Source organism: Carlito syrichta, unplaced genomic scaffold (assembly GCF_000164805.1).
Source record: "Carlito syrichta isolate Samal-C Ts95f unplaced genomic scaffold, Tarsius_syrichta-2.0.1 Scaffold308158, whole genome shotgun sequence".
NCBI classification, from domain to species: domain Eukaryota; kingdom Metazoa; phylum Chordata; class Mammalia; order Primates; family Tarsiidae; genus Carlito; species Carlito syrichta.
The window spans coordinates 544430-561479 of NW_007252254.1; the positions used below are offsets into that span (position 1 = coordinate 544430).

At 44.7% G+C, this 17050-nt stretch overlaps 1 protein-coding gene across 1 annotated transcript in view; it reads right to left on the minus strand.

The window, feature by feature from the left end:
- Positions 1–17050, minus strand: part of INPP5D (inositol polyphosphate-5-phosphatase D) — a 133379-nt gene that overhangs the window by 59484 nt on the left and 56845 nt on the right. Inside the window, exons 3-5 of the mRNA XM_008065112.2 lie at positions 13863–14013; positions 11002–11173; positions 7231–7371 (exon numbers count right to left, since the gene is read on the minus strand). Coding sequence (XP_008063303.1) covers positions 7231–7371; positions 11002–11173; positions 13863–14013 — 464 coding nt within the window. The remainder of the gene's footprint in view (positions 1–7230; positions 7372–11001; positions 11174–13862; positions 14014–17050) is intronic.

The following is a 17050-nucleotide window of genomic DNA, read 5'->3' on the forward strand; positions in this document are numbered from 1 at the left end:
GCTGATTTTTTGATTTATTGTAGAGATGAGGTCTCGCTGCTCAGGTGGGTCTCGAACCCACGGGCTCAGGCAATCCACTCACCTCAACCTCCCAAAGGCACATGGGATTACAGGCTGAGTCACCGAACCCGGCTTTTTTTTTTTTTTTTTTTTTGAGTTGTAGTCTCACTCTGTCGCCCAGACTGGAGTGCAGTGGCACCCTCCCAGTCGCTGCAGCCTCGCCCTGCTGGGCTCCGGCGATCCTTCCGCCTCAGCCTTCCAAGTAGCTGGAATTACAGGCGTGCGCTATCACGCCTGGTTAAGTTTTGATTTTATTGTAGAGATGAGGTCTTGCCAAATTGCCCAGGCGGGTCTCGAGCCCGCGGGCCCAGGCAATCCACTCACCTCAGCCTCCTAAAGCACTGGGATTACAAACTGAGCCACCGATCCCGGCTTACTTTTTCTTTTTGAGTTGAAGTCTCACTCCGTTGCCCAGGCTGGAGTGCAGTGGCACGCTCACGGCCACCCCAGCGTCGACCTGCTGGGCTCCAGTGATCCTTCCACCTCAACCTTCTGAGTAGCGGAAGTTGGGAAATTTCCCAAATTGCTGGGAACTACAGGCGCGTGCTACCATGCCCTACTAATTTTTCATTTAATTGTAGAGACAAAGTCTCACCAAGTTGCCCGGGGTGTTTTCCAACTTGTGGGCTCAGGCAATCTCCTCATCTTGGTCTCCCAAAATGCTGGGATTACAGACTTGAACCACCCCGCCTGGCTTCTATTTACTTTTTTTTTTTTTATATCGTAAATAGACTTTATCTCAATTCTCGCCTTTCATTCTTTTTTTTTTCTTATAAAGATGTGGGGTACAATTCAGGGTTAGGTAGACAAACGCTGATTATGCAGGCACCTTTGTTGATGAGGTGTGCCCCCTCCCTCCCCAGCAGTTTCCCTCAACTGCCAATTCCACCCCCTCATTTACTTTGTTTTTGTGGTTTTTTTTTGAGTTGGAGTCTCACTCTGTTGCCCAGACTGGAGTGCAGTGGTACGCTCCCGGTCACCGCAGCCTTGAACTGCTGGGCTCTGGCGATCCTTCCGCCTCAGCCTTCCAAGGAGCTGAAACTACAGACGTGTGCTACCATGCCTGGCGAATTTTTGATTTATTGTAGAGACCAGGTCTTGCCAAGTTGCCTGGGTGGAACTCGAACCCGCAGGCTCAGGCAATCCACTGGCCTCAGCCTCCCAAAGTGCTGGGATTACGGGCTGAGCTATTTACTTTTAAATTATAGAATAAAATAAAAAAATAAAAATAAATTATAGAATATTTAAAGCTATGACTTTTCCTCCATGTAGTGCTTTGGTTTCATCACAGAGTTCTTTTATACAGTAGTTTTGTTTCTTCACTCTGTGCCCCTACACCTACTCATGTAGACTATTACTGTATCAATTTCTTCCTTTATTCAGCTGTAATTTAGAAGGGGATTTAAAAATATTCAGGTGGGTGGGTGGTTGTGGTTAATTTATTATTTATTTCTATTTTCTTTTTCCTTTTTTTTTTAGTTGGACTCTCACTGTCACCCAGGCTGGATCCTTCCACCTCAACCTTCCAAGTAGCTGGAACTACAGGCATGAGACACCATATCCGGCTAGTTTTTGGATTTATTGTAGAGATGAGGTATTAGCAAGTTGCCCAGACTGATCTCGAACCTGCAAATTCAGATAATCCTCTCACCTCAGGCTCCCAAATTGCTGGGATTATAGGCGTGAGCCATCGTACCTGACCTTATTTCTGTTTTCATCATCGTGTGCTATGGGAGTATAGAATGAACACATTCTACTTTGCTGCTGGGTTCTCTTTCTTTCTTTTTTTTTTTTTTTAAGGTTGGAAAATGTAGTTTATTTAGAAAGTGAATTGGAGAGAAAGAGAGGAGATTCACCTCCCCCAGTTAGGGGAGGGGGCCAAAGCTTAAGAAAACATGGTAGTCAAAGATCAAAGAGCCACAAGACCAGAACAGAGCTTTAGCAAAGCAAAGGCCGGTTCACATTTTTAAGATCACCAGGACTATAAGGTATTTGGGAAAAAAAAAAATTCTTGGATTTCTTTTGAAGTAGAGATATTTGATTAGTACATTTTTGAGAATTTTCTGAAGATTTCTTGTGCTCTCAAATGACATCTTGGCTGAGCCCAGGTCTTTTCCTTGGAGGCACTGCTGGAGAATTTTTGTTACATTGTCAAGGAGTTTGAATGACATTAAGTGTTGAAAGTTTGAAAACTATGGTACCGTTAGTAACAATTTGCTTGCTGAGTTCATCTTTCCTTGTGATTTAGAAACATTGTAAGTAGAGGTTTAGGTGTTGCTGTCTTATTGTGGATCAATATAAGGTTTCTCAATACTTGGATTTAACTCTTTTGTAAGCCTGGAATTTTTTTTTTTTTTTTTTTAAGACAGGGTCTCACTCTGTCACCCAGGTTGGAGTACAGTAGCACAGTCCTGGCTAACTACAGTCATACCTCCTGGGCTCAAGCAATTCTCCCACCTCAGCCTCCCCAGGAACTGGGACTACAGGCATGCACCAACACCCTGGCTAATTTTTTAATTTGTTTAGAGACAAGGTCTCACTATGTTGCCCAGGCTTGTCTTGAACTCCTGGACCCAAGTGATTCTCCCGCCCCAGCCTTCTCAAAGTGCTGGGATTACAGGTGGGAACTACTGAACCCAGCTTTTAAAAAAAAATTTATACGTTTAATAACCGATTATATGTCATTTTCCTCTGCTTCTTCAGGAGCCCATCCTATTAGCTACAGGTAGAATCTCTGCACCCTGTCTCCAGAGAGTCAATTTTTATCATGAATTCATTGTATGTGATTGCTTAGTTCTTCCATGTTTTCTACCTATACTTTTCTGACACTCTGCACTGTTTTGTGCTTTGGTTTTTCAAATTTGATCAGAAAACAATGAGTTTGTTTTTATGGCCTCCAATGAAACAGTTATAATGTTGACCAAGTACTTTTGGTTTTGGTTTGTCTGCTTATTAAAATCCTTACACTGATCTCACATAATACATATTTTATTTGATGTTTTGATCTTTGCTATTTTAATTTTTAACTTTCACTTGCAGTCCTTCCCATGTCTCCATTTCAGAGTTACCAAGTATTTTCAGACTCTGGCTCTTTTATTCTCTCTCTGGAAAAGTTCCTGTCCTGCTCTAGAGACCCTAACGTGGGGCTACAAATCTTCCCTGAGACTTTGTGCCATTCAAGTCCTTTATGTCAGACCCACACACTGACATCATCACGATATTTTTGCAGAGGAGGTGCCAGCACTTTGGCTCACTCCTCAGTGCTCTGAGTCCTTCCCACTCACGCCTTGGTTCTAAGCAGATGAAACTGGACACCCTTGATGCCATTCTCAACCTACTCTCCCAGCTCCTCCTCCTCTAAATGTCCGGCTTGGCCCTCTTCTTTATCCACACTGCCACTTTCAGCGATCTTGCCCTTCCCCCAGCGTTAAGTGACTCCCAAATGTGTACCCTTCCCTGATGTCTACCCTGACCCCAACTTCTTAGCACTAGCTCCGAGGTTAGCAACTGTTTAGATGCCTAATAGAACCGCAAGTTAAATGTAGCCCAGAGCTACATTTAAACACCCCCAGCTCCAGTCCCTCCTCCTTGACTTTCTCCATCTCGGGAACAGCATCCACTCAGCTGCTCACATTGAGTACTTGGGGTCACTTTGACTTGTCTTCCCCTCATCCTACACCAAATCAGGCAGCACGTCCGACAGCTCTGCCATTCACACATGTCCCAGGTCACACCAGTCCTCACATCTGCACACCCAAGCCATCGGGTCACTTCACTTGAGCCACATGCACCAGGATCTGTCTAAATCCCAGGACTCAGCAGGAAGCAAAACAGATACAAATCCCTGCTTCCACTAGCCATCTTCCTCATAGGCCATCCTGTCCCACTTGGACAACCAGCTGCTCCTAGCTGGTCTCCTGCTTTGGGTCATGTCTCCTGTGATTCATTCCCCACGACCCTCAATTAGATCATGGCACAATCCTGTAAAAGCTCCATGGGGCCTTGTAAGGGCTTATAAGATGCGGCTTCTGCCTAGGGTTGTTAGGCAAAACACAGGACACCTAGTTAAATTTGAATGTCAGATAAACGTAGGTAATCTATTAGTTTAAGTATATCCCAATATTACATGGTATATACTTATACTAAAAAAGTTGTTGTTTATCTAAAATTCCCACTTCCCTGTGCATCTTGTGTTTGTATTTGTTGACCCTGGTTGAGCTACACCTGCCTCTCCCTGATCTTACTCCTGACATTTTCCTTCATTCTTTATGCTCTTTTTGTTTGTTTGGTTTTGTTTTTTGGTGTTTTTTTTTTTTGAGTTGGAGTCTCACTCTGTCGCCCAGACTGGAGTGCAGTGGCCGCTCCCAGCCACCGCAGTCTCGACCTGCTGGGCTCCGGTAATCCTTCCGCCTCAGCCTTCCAAGTAGCTGGAACTACAGGCGCATGCTACCACGCCCGGCTCATTTTTTGATTTATTGTAGAGATGAGGTCTCACCAAGTTGCCCAGGTGGGTCTTGAACCCGCGGCCTCAGGCAATCCATTCACCTCAGCCTCCCAAGGCACGGGATTACAGGCTTACAGGCTGAGCCACCGAGCCCGGCTTTTTTTGTTTTTTGTTTTTTTTAAGATGAGATCTTGCTGTGTTGCTCAAGTTGGTCTTGAACTCCTGGACTCAAGCAATCCTCCCACATCCCAAAGTGTTGGATTACAGGTGTGAGCCACCATGCCTGGCATCCTTCATTCCTTTTGTTCTAACCACATATCCTGTTCCTTGAACAGGCTGGCTTCATTCCTGCCTTGGAATATTTGTATACTTTGTCCTAAATGTCCCTCTGCCAAATTGATGGATGGCTTGCTCCCTCTTGTAATTGAGGTCCCAGCTCTGTCACCTCCTTGACTCCCAAAAGAAACTGGCACACTCCCACCCAATGTCTCTCCTTCACATCATCCTGTTTCATCATAATGCTTACTAAAATTATCTTGTTTATGTACATACTTAATCTACTGCTGTGCTCCTAAGATATTAGCTCCAAAAAGGTCTAACAGCATTGTGGTTATTGCTATATTCCAGCACCCAGAACAGGCTTAGAGGAGACCTTCAATACTTGTTTCTTAAAAGATTGAATGATGAATTAATTTAAGACCTGTTCCAATCAAAGCAGTTTGAAAACTACAAGTTTATAGCTTCAGGGAACTGACTCTACAGGAGCACAGGGTAGATGGGAAACATAATTTTGTTCCCTTCTAAGATTTCCAAAAATTCCATCCCTCAGTTAGCTAAGTCTTCAAGTCTGGTCATCACTTTACCTATGGATGCGAAGACAGATATGCAGAGAGAATTTAGAACACTACAGTGTCTCTGATTCTAACTTGAAGCCAACTGTTCAGTAAATAGAGAAATGGAACAGCTAGAGGTTGAAGAAAGCTTTCTGCGCTAGCTCCGTGTACCAGAGACTAGGCAAGTTGGGAAAGCTGTTGTCACCATAGCAACAAAGTGATTCAGTTCCCGGGTAAATCCAGGTAGCAATTCAGTGTTGGGGGAAATCTATCAGCATGCAGAAGTGTCTGGGGAAGTCTGAGAGAAGCCTAGTGGAGAGACTTAAAATATATTTCTTCCTCAACAAAGAAGCAGCACTGAAGCAGAAATAAAAGCTTGTAATCAGCCATCGTGAAATAGTGTTTCATAAAAAGAAAGCGCCATTTGTATGTGTTTTCTCCTACTGATAAGTGATTCATAACAATGGCATCAAGTGGGACAAATTCCTCCATGGGAATCTAGAAAAACAACAGCTCCAGGTCCAATTGGCTAGAATTGCATTAGCTGAAAGCCAATTCATTGAAACTAAGCCTGACTGGCCAATTTGATAAGTGCTCAATTTGTCAAAGAAATTATTTGCAAAATTTACCAAATGTACTGATTGTGCTTTTAAAAGCCTTTAAAAGGAAAGTTGAATTAGATTACTGATGATAAAAGATTCTTTTCTGCCTATTAACTAAGCTAAGATTGATATGGCCCCAGAGAAATTGACAAGAGAATCTTGAAACTGCTGTATGTCTAATAAAACACAAAACAGCCTAGACCAAAAAAACCTCATTGATATTTCAACTAAAATGTTGACCTTTCCTTTGTGATGGGATTATTTTGGATCCTTGCGATTTCTTTCAGATGATTTGGAATTTTTTCCCCAAGCTTTAAGCATTTACATATTCTTTGTTAATTCTTCAGATGGTACATCAACTTTACTTTTGCACTTCTAACAATTAAAATGCAATTAAATGTGAAATTAATCTTAATGCTAATTAAATTTAAAATGTCAAATTAAAGGAATCTAAAATAATTGGAAATTTTACCAATAGATTATTTAATGAATTGAATATTAGTGAATTGAAATTTTGATGAATCAGCTCACTTTCCAAAACTGACATCATTTGGGCCATTACCATCCATGCAGAAAATAGATTGACAAATTGATTTCCTCTTGGTGCTCTTATGGGGCTGCAGCAAGCAGGAGGAGTAGCAGCAAAAGTCTCAAGTGTTGGATACTGAGCAAGTGAGAAAAGGCTGGTCATGTCTTCACACTCCAACCCCTTCCCAGAGCAACTGGTCTCAAATTAACTTTTTTTTTTTTTGGTAGGAGTCTCACTCTGTTGCCAAGGCTGGAGTACAGTGGCACACTCATGGCCAACACAGCCTCGACCTGCTGGGCTCCAGTGATCCTTCTGCCTTAGCCTTCCAAGTAGCTGGAACCACAGGCATGTACCACTACACCTGGCTAATTTTTGATTTATTGTAGAGATGAGGTCTTGTCAAGTTGCCCAGACTGGTCTCGAACACTTGGCCTCAGGCAATCCTCTCACCTTGGCCTCCCAAAGTGCTGGGATTGCAGGTGTGAGTCACTGTGCCTGGCTTAAAATTAACTTTAGTTTAAAACACACACACACACACACACACACACGCACGCACGCACAAACTACAGTTCAAATTCTATGAAGACAAAGCCTCCACACAACCACAAAGGTTTCTAAGCTCTGCCAGCTGCCCAATTACTGTGAGTGCAGCATTTGGAGAGTCAGAGCCAGACAGGGGCACTGGGTCAGGCTTATGAGCTGCTTCATTAGCCTGGTGGCCGCCACTACCTTCCCAACCCCCACACCCGGGCCAGCCATTACCCATAGAGCTCCTTGCAGAGCAGTGTGGTCAGTTTCTTCAGATGAGGAAGACTGCTGGACCCCGTCTTCACAAATTCAGAATCCAGGGTGAGCTGAGTACTTAAATATTCTTGGATGGCTTTAAGATGCTCTTCTGGAAGGCTGAAAAAATAAAATAAAAAGAAATAAAAGCACACTTACCCTGTTTCTTTTGGCCACTGATGCCAATGGTCACAGCAACAACAACAAACACTCATTCTCAGAGTCTCCGGGTGAGACCTGGTCCTTCTGAAGAACATTTGCACACCTGTGTCAATGGTTCCAGTGGTCTTACGGATGGGGCAGAGTAGCAGGTCAGCGGAGCAAGATGAAGGGTCTAGCAAGAGAGGAGCCCCTTGACCAAGTATTTTTGGGTGCTGTTGGGAGGAAGTGATTCTGGGAAATGTTTATACTTTTAAAAGGAGACAAAAAAGCTTGGAAAACGTATGGTGAAGTTCTTTCTCAATGTCACCTACTCATAAAGATAGGATCTGAGGACTGGAAGGCTAACCTAGTCCAGAGATGGCAACTGGCTTTAGCTCACATGCACATGGCAAATTCATAACTCAAGGCTACCCAGAGCATTGTGTTAGGAGGGTCTGGTGTCATTCCATGCTCTACAGGTGATTAGTGATTAGTTATGGAGCTGGGATTGGGGCCAGTGTAGAGCAATGCCCAACTGCCCTGCCTAATTTGGTCCAGCCCCTTCTGTGTATGAAGTAATGGGCACATAGGCAAGATTTGTTCACTGTGTACATGGGCCTGTGTGGCAGAGGCATAGCAGAGCCCAGATCCCACCAGGGGCTGTCACCTAAAGTCTGATCAGACAGCGACAGTCTATCTCCCAGCACCATGCATTCTGGGTAACTTTTATTTTGTTTTTTATTTTATTTTATTTTATTTTGAGTTGGAGTCTCACTGTCACCCAGGCAGAGTGCAGTGGCACGCTCACAGCCACCACAGTCTTGACCTACTGGGCTCAGGTGTTCCTATCACCTCAGCCTTCCAAGTAGCTGAAACTGTAGGCATGCTCCACCACACTTGGCTAATTTTTTGATTTATTGTAGAGAAGAGGTCTCTCCAAGTTTCCCAGGCTAGTCTCGAACCCCTAGTCTCAGGCAATCCCCTTGCCTCGGCCTCCCAAAGTGCTGGACTTACAGACTTGAGCCACCACGCCTGATATTCTGGATAACTTTGAGTCTTTGTTCACATAATAATGAAAGTCACGATAAATAGCAAATATTTGCTGCTCATAACATACCAAACACTAGATTGCACACTTTATGCTCCTTTTCTCCTTTAATCCACAAATCAATTTTACGAGGCAGATATAATAATAATAATTATTATTATTATTATTATTATTTTGAGTTGGAGTCTCACTTCATCGCCCAGGCTGGAGTGGCACGTTCACGGCCACCCCAGCGTCTGCTTGCTGGGCTAAGGTTATCCTTCTACCTCAGCTTTCCAAGTAGCCGGAACTACAGGCACTCGCTACCATGCCTGGCTAATTTTTTGATTTACTGTAGAGATGAGGTCTCGCCAAGTTGCCCAGGTTGATCTCAAACCCATAGGCTCAGACAATCCCCTCACCTCAACCTCTCAAAGTGCTGGGATTTGAGCCACTGTGCCTGGCTTGGATATTATTATTTTTAACCCTGCTATACAAACAAGGAAACTGAGGCTCAAGGATATTAATTACCTGTGTGAAAAAATTATCTCAAGTCTTAAAGATTTTGCTCTAGCCTTGACATCTAATCACGTTGAAACTAGAGGCCACAAAGATTTTCCTGTAAGGTCTGTGAAAGAATGAAAAAAGCTATTGCTCTTAAGAATGAACGAGTCTGAACTAGCCATTTCAGCTTGCTTGGATTGAGAAGAGAGGTCAGCAACTATTTACGTACTAATCGTCATAACATTTTAGTTTAATCTATATTTATTCTGGGTCTTAACATCTATAGTTTTAAAATATGTATCGTGACAAGTCTAATGACTATTGACTTGTAACTGAGATCACAAGTCCTTATTATAGGAAGTTCTAATTGTTAAAATGTTTGCTGTAGAAAAGTGTCAATATAAAGATGTAAACTATGTTTATGCAAGAAGGTTAATTTTACTGAGAAGCCTTGAAATAATTAACTTGTTCACCATGACTGAACTGCTGAGCTCTAATTGATTTGCAGGAAAAACAGTGCAGATTGTCTCATAATGAAAAATAATCCGAAGGGAGTTCTCCACGGAAAAAGCGACTTGGCATACAAAATAGGCTAACTTTAAAACAGTGAGGAATCTCAGTTTCCCTTGTCCCTGAGAGCTGAGGGTGGCAGTGTTGCCTCTTTCCTTGGTCACTGCCCATGCCCCATTTCTCATCTCCAAGAAGACATTTAGGAAGGTTCCACCGTCACATGTCAGATGAGAAGCAAAGATAGAAAGAGCATGCCTCCCTGCCCATGAGCCTTCAGCCCATGCCCCTATCCCAGTCCTTCCCAGGAGGCTGCCTGGAGACTTGACTTCACACCTTGTCCTGCCCGGCTGAGACGGAAGTATTTAGAGCAGAGTGACTGATTACAAGGAGTCAACAGGGGATGTGGCAGAGTTAAGAGAGGTCTGTAGGGGGCGCTGTGGGGGCCTCCCTGCCACTCCCCAAGGAATTCACTGCATGTAGCCTCTAAACCTAAGGAGAAATGGAAACTCAATGGAACCAAGCAAGGACTCTATGTGGAATATATACTTTTAATTTTTTTAAATTTTGATTTTAGAGACTCCACCCAGGCTGGAGTGCAGTGGCATGATTATAACTCACCATAGCCTCAACCTCCTGGGCTCAAGAAATTCTCCCACCTTAACCTCCCAAGTAGCTGGGACCACAGGCACATGTCACTGTGCCCAGCTCATTTAAAGCACTTGTTTTTGTAGAGACAAACTCTTGCTATATTGCTCAGGCTGGTTTTAAACTTCTGGCCTCAAGAGATCTTCCCATCTCAGCCTCCCAAGGTACTGGGATTACAGGTGTGAGCCACTGCACTGGCCAGAATACTTTAACAAGCATTTGTCATTTGACACATGTATCAGGACAGTCATGATAATGTATCATGAATATTCAGCTATGTGATAAATAGCACAAGTTATTCAAGGAGCACACACAGACACCGAGAGAAGAATGTGGGCCAAGAGAAGAACCAAAGGACACATCAAGGTGGAAACAGTAAAACACCAGGTATCTTAGCAACCCTGTGGCCTATGTGTTACCCTCCAATGTTTCCTCCGTATTTTGTCATGTCAGAGGTGGAAGAACAGCCCTGGCACCTCAGTGGATCTTTCAGGTTGGAGATGCTGCCTCAGCCCTCTGTTAGGATTTTCTTTGTGGGGTGGGGGAGCTTTTCTCACAAAGAAACAAAAAGTGTTTGAAAAATATTAACACAAAGAAGTTACTGTGCACTCATTCATCCTCTCATGCCACAAATATCCAGCAAGGTCTACTCTATGCAGGTCAATGTTCCAGGCCCTGGGGACACAGTGCCCCTCGTGGCACTTCCCTCCTGCTAAAGCCCATTCCCTTGACCAATCTTGAAGACAACAATGCAAAGGCTTCTGATGAGCAAGATAACAAACACCCTGAAGATATCCCTGTCTCCCTTCTGGCCGCCAAAAGTAGGGTCGAAACCCAACATCACCCAGCCAGGGACATACTGAGTTCTGCAGGAAAAAAGGCTCAGGCCGGCCTCTGAAGGCACCCGCTAGGTGGGGACTCACCCACTGGTGTCCATGCTCTGCAGTCGCTGAAGCAGTGTCTCTGAGAGGCTCGGCCGGCTGACCTCAGTAGCCCGGGGATTCTCAGTTGAAAGAGGAACCTCCTTGGCCTCACAGGGCCCGGCAGTCAGAGGGATGTTTCTTGGAGGCAGCTCGGGTGGAGACGTGACGCTTTCTACCCAAGAGAACAGCACGAATGCCATTGGTGAGGATGCTGCAAGTGTAACCCCACTTTCACCACTGTCCTGTGGGGTTCAGGCCATGGCGCCCACGTTACAGATCCCCGTCTGTGTCCCCATTGTTCCTCACCAACTCCCTGGCTAGAGAAAGAGCCTCCTGCAGCAGGGACCTGGTTAGCACAGTGTCTGTCCCCCTGTGGTGCTCAGCAAACACCCGCTGGTGTCAGAGGGCCCTGACTGATGAAGGATCTGGGGGTCTACATGGCTGTTGATCTTGGATGGCAAAGTTGGCAGCCTCAGGCAGGTCAGCAGAATGGGCCTGGCATTTCAGGGGCTGAGGCAGATGCCTCGAGTGGGATGAGCCCGGATGAGCCCTGGACCAGGTAGAGGTCCAGTTCCCAGAACAGGCCAAAGCTACGGGAGGGGGCCAGGGGCGGGGAGGCAGGTAGGCTGGACACACTACACCTGTCTCCCATCCTGTTGCATCCCACCCTGCCCCTCTATCTCTCACCCTGATCCCCTCTCTCCAGCTTCTACCCTTCCTTCTCTCTTCCTCTAGATCCTCAAAAACAAATAAAAGAAAAAATAAGAGGTTCCCTTGGAGCAGACAGCTTTGAGCTTGCAAAGGATTCAAAAGATTTCAAAGATTCTTTGTTATTTAATGAAATCAAGTAAATTTTTTTTTTTTTTTTGAGTTGGAGTCTCACTCTGTCGCCCAGACTGGAGTGCAGTGGCCGCTCCCGGCCACCGCAGCCTCGACCTGCTGGGCTCCGGCGATCCTTCAGCCTCAGCCTTCCAAGTAGCTGGAACTACAGGCACGCGCTACCACGCCCGGCTCATTTTTTGATTTATTGTAGAGATGAGGTCTCACCAAATTGCCCAGGCGGGTCTCGAACCCACGGGCTCAGGCAATCCACTCACTTCGGCCTCCCAAAGTGCGGGATTACAGGCTGAGCCACCAAGCCCGGCCTCCTTTGTAATATTAAATAAATGACTTAAACTTGGCTTGAGAAATGGGACCCCTGCCCATCACCTTTAGGAGAATGTCAGTCGTGCACATACCACAGATGGGCCAAGGTCACTGAGCCCCTCATGTCCAGGACTCCCTGTTAGAGCCTCTTCCCACACCTAGTGGTCACTGCAGACCAGCCACAGCACTGCCCAGGGGACTGACTCGTATGTTGAGTCCCACAGGTCAGGCAGCTTAAGAAGACCTGAGCCAAATCAGACACCTTGGGCTGGGAGGTCTGGTTTAAGCCAGCAACTGGGTGGCTTTGCTTGGGGAAGTGGAGCCAGCAGTCATGAGACTGAGGTTCTCTTTCCAGCTCTTACAGAAAGTTGTCAGGGTCTTTTTGCGGACAGCCATGCCCAGAGGGGCACAGCAAACTGGGGTGGGATGGCCCAAGGGAAGTGAGGACGGAAATGTGTGGAGGGCACTTCTGCAGGACAGTTTCTCAGTGGTCAAGGCCAAGGCCATCTGTGTGACTCTGGGCACCTGGGAACAACTAGGGTTGGGGAAGTTAGAGCATGGCACAGGGATGTTCCAGCTGTGGCTGTTCCAAAGCTGGACATTCCTAATAATTCCAGAGGGCACCTTTCACTTAGACCAGGGGGGCAAGAAGGGATAGGGCCTGAGACCCTCTCAACCTCCATGGAGCTGAAATCCTTTAAGAAATGAGAAGTTATGCAACCAGGAAAAAGTGGTCTCCAGGAACATGGGAGAAAGTGGGGGGTGCTAGTGGCCCACAGGATAGCCCACAGGAGTGAGAGAGAATGGATGCCCAGCACATGGCTGGCAGCCACCCAAAGGAACAGGAGGGAGTCAGGGAGGAATCTCAGCTTCTCTGGTCTAGTCTATCCTCTCTTGGGGAGAGCCCGTGGGACCTGGGAGCCTCCAGATGCTGGGATTCAGGAAGAGCCCTAACCCACTGAGGGGCTTAACTCAGTATCTCTTGGTTTTGTTTTAGGAAATAAAACCTCTGACAGGAAAACAGGTGCACTCCCCCTGGAGTGCATGACTTTCTTCCTCTGCATGACTTTCTCCGTCTGACTCTTTGTCCCTATGCTGTGAAAGGCAGGGCTGAGCCTCCCATACTTTTTAGGCATTGCACATTTTAAAAAACTTTTAGGGGCTATACTCTCCCTTTAATGATGATAAAAAGAAATTCCTTTCTCATCCTGCCAGTTGGGAACAAGAGTCTCCTTCATTCTCTTTGCAGTGAAATTCAGCTAATTATAGTGATGATAATGATCGTAGCTGCATTTATTGAGTGCTAACTATGTACCGAGTGCTGGGCACCACATTCTTTGACTCATTTGATCCTTGTGACACCCTGAGAGGGAGATACTATTTTTACTGTTTCTGTCTCTCTCTTTAAGGCTAGTCAAGTAAAGCAGTGAGAGTGGAGAATGATCACTTTAACTGCCTCTTTAAAGGAAAGTCTGCGGTTCAGAGAGGTCAAATAACTTATCTAAGGCCACACAGCTAACAAACTAGGGAGTAGAAATTCTAACCCCAGTCTTCCTAACCCTAGAGCCTGTGTTGCTGACTTGTCCATAACCACCATGTCATCGATCTTCCTCTGACAATAAGAGCCACCTGACCTATTAAGCACTTATGGTGGTAGAGGGCAAGGTCTCTAAGGCATTGTGTGGTTTCCTGTCGCCCTACCCTTCCCTTCCTACCTGTGTCCTCCTCAGGGTCATCGCCTGCGTCCTCCTCCTCCAGTGGCACGGGGTACTGTAGATGGGTTACCAGCCCCATGTTTTCTTTCTTGTAAAACTCGATGAGTTGGTCTAGCTTGGTGAAGAACCTCATGGGGACACCTTCAGATGCCTGAGGACAGAACCCGCAAACAGAAGCACATTTTAACTGACCAGATGTCACCCAACCACAAATATCACCTGCAGCAGAGAACAGTGAGACCCAGGGAGTGACCTTAATCCAGAAAAACCCTTGGGTGCCTACATGGGGTATGTGGCCCCCACACCCACAGCCTCACATCCTGTAACCAGCAGCAGCTCCCAAGAGTCCGCTGCAAAAGGTACATATGGGATTGCTCTAAAGATGTTTTTGTTCTTTCAGTTAAAAAAAAATGTTTATTTTAAAAAGTATTTTGTTATAAACATAATACAGTTTTATTACAGCAAAATTAGAAAATACAGATTTTTATTTAAAAAAAAAAAAAAAAAGAAACCACCTGTAATCCCACAACTCTGAGAAACCTATTTTCAACAACTTAGAATATGTTTCTCTAGACTTTGTGTGTGTGTGTGTTTAGTAGGGGAAGGTATTTTTATTTTTTCCTTCACAAAGATCTTTGGTTTTTAAGCACAAGAAAAATCTATCCTAGCAAATGCTTTTTTTTTTCATTTGGTATAATTTTGTTTTATCAAAACTCAGAAAATGACCTAGGGAGCACAAAAATCTTCCTTAGTTTGTATCTCTGTTACTGATACCAGAGAACTAGGAGTAATTCTGCTGGGAGATTCAAATGTCCTGGGGCAGGTCCTCTTACTGTAAGTTCTGTGACTCCAGTAGAGAATTCTAGGTGGTCCCTGAGCAGCCAGTCTCCAGTCTACCTCCTCTCTGAGGCCATGCCCTCAGAGGCAGCTGAACAGATGAAAGGGTTCAGGTTATTGGTGAGTACAGGAATGAGCACACCACATTCTATGAAGGCAATATCATCCTGATACCCCCAAATGGCAAAGACCCAACAAGGAAAGAAAACTATGGGCTGATTTCTCTGATGAACTTAGATGCAAAAATCCTCAACAGATTCTGGCAAATTGCATCCAACAGCACATTTCAAGGATCTTCCATCATGACCAGGTGGGCTTCATTCCCAGGATGCAGGGCTGGTTCAACATATGCAAATGAATAAACATTATCCATCACTTAAACAGGTAGAAAACCAAGAACCACATGATTATCTCATTAGACGCAGAAAAAACATTCAACAACATCCAACATTCCTTCTCAATAAAAATCCTCAAACTCCTAGACATCAAAGGAACATTCCTCAAAATAATAAGATCCATTTATGATAAACCTGAAACTAACATTATAATTAACAGGTAGAAACTGGAAGCATTCTCCCTAAGAACTGGCATAAGGCAAGGATGCCCATTCTCACCCTCCTATTTAACATACTACTGGAAATCCTAGTCAGAGCCATCAGGCAGGAGAAAGATATTGGGGGCATCTAAATAGAAAAGAGAAAGTTAAATTCTCCCTCTTTGCAGATGATATGATTCTATACCTAGAAAATCCTAGCGAGTCTACCAAAAACATTCTCACACAGATAAACAACTCTGGTAAAGTCTCAGGATACAAAACAATATGCAAAGCAGTTGTATTTCTATGCATCAACAACAAGCAGGCTGAGAGCTAAATAAAAAACAATCTCATTCAAAATAGCCACACCCCAAAATAAAATACCCTGGCATCTATCTAACCAAAAAAGTGAAAGACCTTTATAATAAGAACTATAAAACACTGCTCAAAGAAATCAAAGAGGACACAAACAAATGAAGGAACATTCCATGCTCATGGATTAGAAGAATCAATATCGTCAAGATGGAAATTCTACCCAAGGGAATCTACAGTTTCAACACAATGCCTATTAAATTACCAGAAGCATTTTTCACAGATCTAGAAAAGACAAATACAGAGATTCATATGGAAGCAAAAAACATCCTAAGTAGCTAAAGCAGTTATCAGCAAAAAGAACAAAGCTGGAGGCATCATACTTCCAGACTTTAAACTTTATTACAAGGCTACTATAACCAAGACAGCATGGTACTGGTGCAAAAATAGACACATAGACCAATCGAACAGGACAGAGAATTCAGAAATAAAACCACAGACCTTCAACCAACTCATCTTTGACAAAACTGACAAAAACAAACATTGGGGAAAGAAAGGCATATTTATCAAATGGTGCTAGGGAAAGTGGCTAGCTACATGCAGAATCAAGTTGGACCCCTACCTATCATCATATACAAAAACTAACTCAAAATGGATCAAGCACTGAAATGTGAAACCTCAAGATATAAGAATCTTTTTGTTGTTGTTGTTGAGTTGGAGTCTCACTCTGTTGCCCAGACTGGAGTACAGTGGCCACTCCCTGCCACCTCAGCCTCCACTTGCTGGGCTCCGGCGATCCTTCCGCCTCAGCCTTCCAAGTATCTGGAACTACAGGCATGCACTACCACTCCCGGCTAATTTTTTGATTTATTGTGGAGATGAGGTCTCACCAAGTTGCCCAGGCGGGTCTCGAACCCGTGGGCTCAGGCAATCCACTCATCTCAGCCTCCCAAAGCGTGGGATTGCAGGCTGAGCCACCGAGCCTGGCATAAGAATCTTAAAAGAAAACTTAGGGAACACCCTCCTGGACCTTGGGATAGGCAAAGAATTCATGCCCAAATCCTCAAAAGCAAATGCAGTAAAAGCCAAGATTGACAGATGGGACCTCATTAACTCAAAAAGATTTTGCACAACAAAAGAAACCATCAAGAAAGTAAAGAGACAACTCACAGAATGGGAAAAAAAATACTTGCTAGCTATGCATCTGACAAAGTTCTAAGGATCTATAAGGAACTCAAACAAATTGACAGGAAAGAAAAATAACCCCATTAAAAAGTGGGCAAAAGGCCACCTCAGTGGCTCAGTCTGTAATTCCAGCACTTTGGGAGGCCGAGGTGAGTGGATTGCCTGAGCCTGTAGGTTCGAGACCGCCTGGGCAATTTGGCGAGACCTCATCTCTACAATAAATAAAAAAATTAGCCAGGCGTGGTAGCACATGCCTGTAGTTCCAGCTACTTGGAAGGTTGAGGCGGAAGGATCGCCGGAGGCCAGCAGGTCGAGGCTG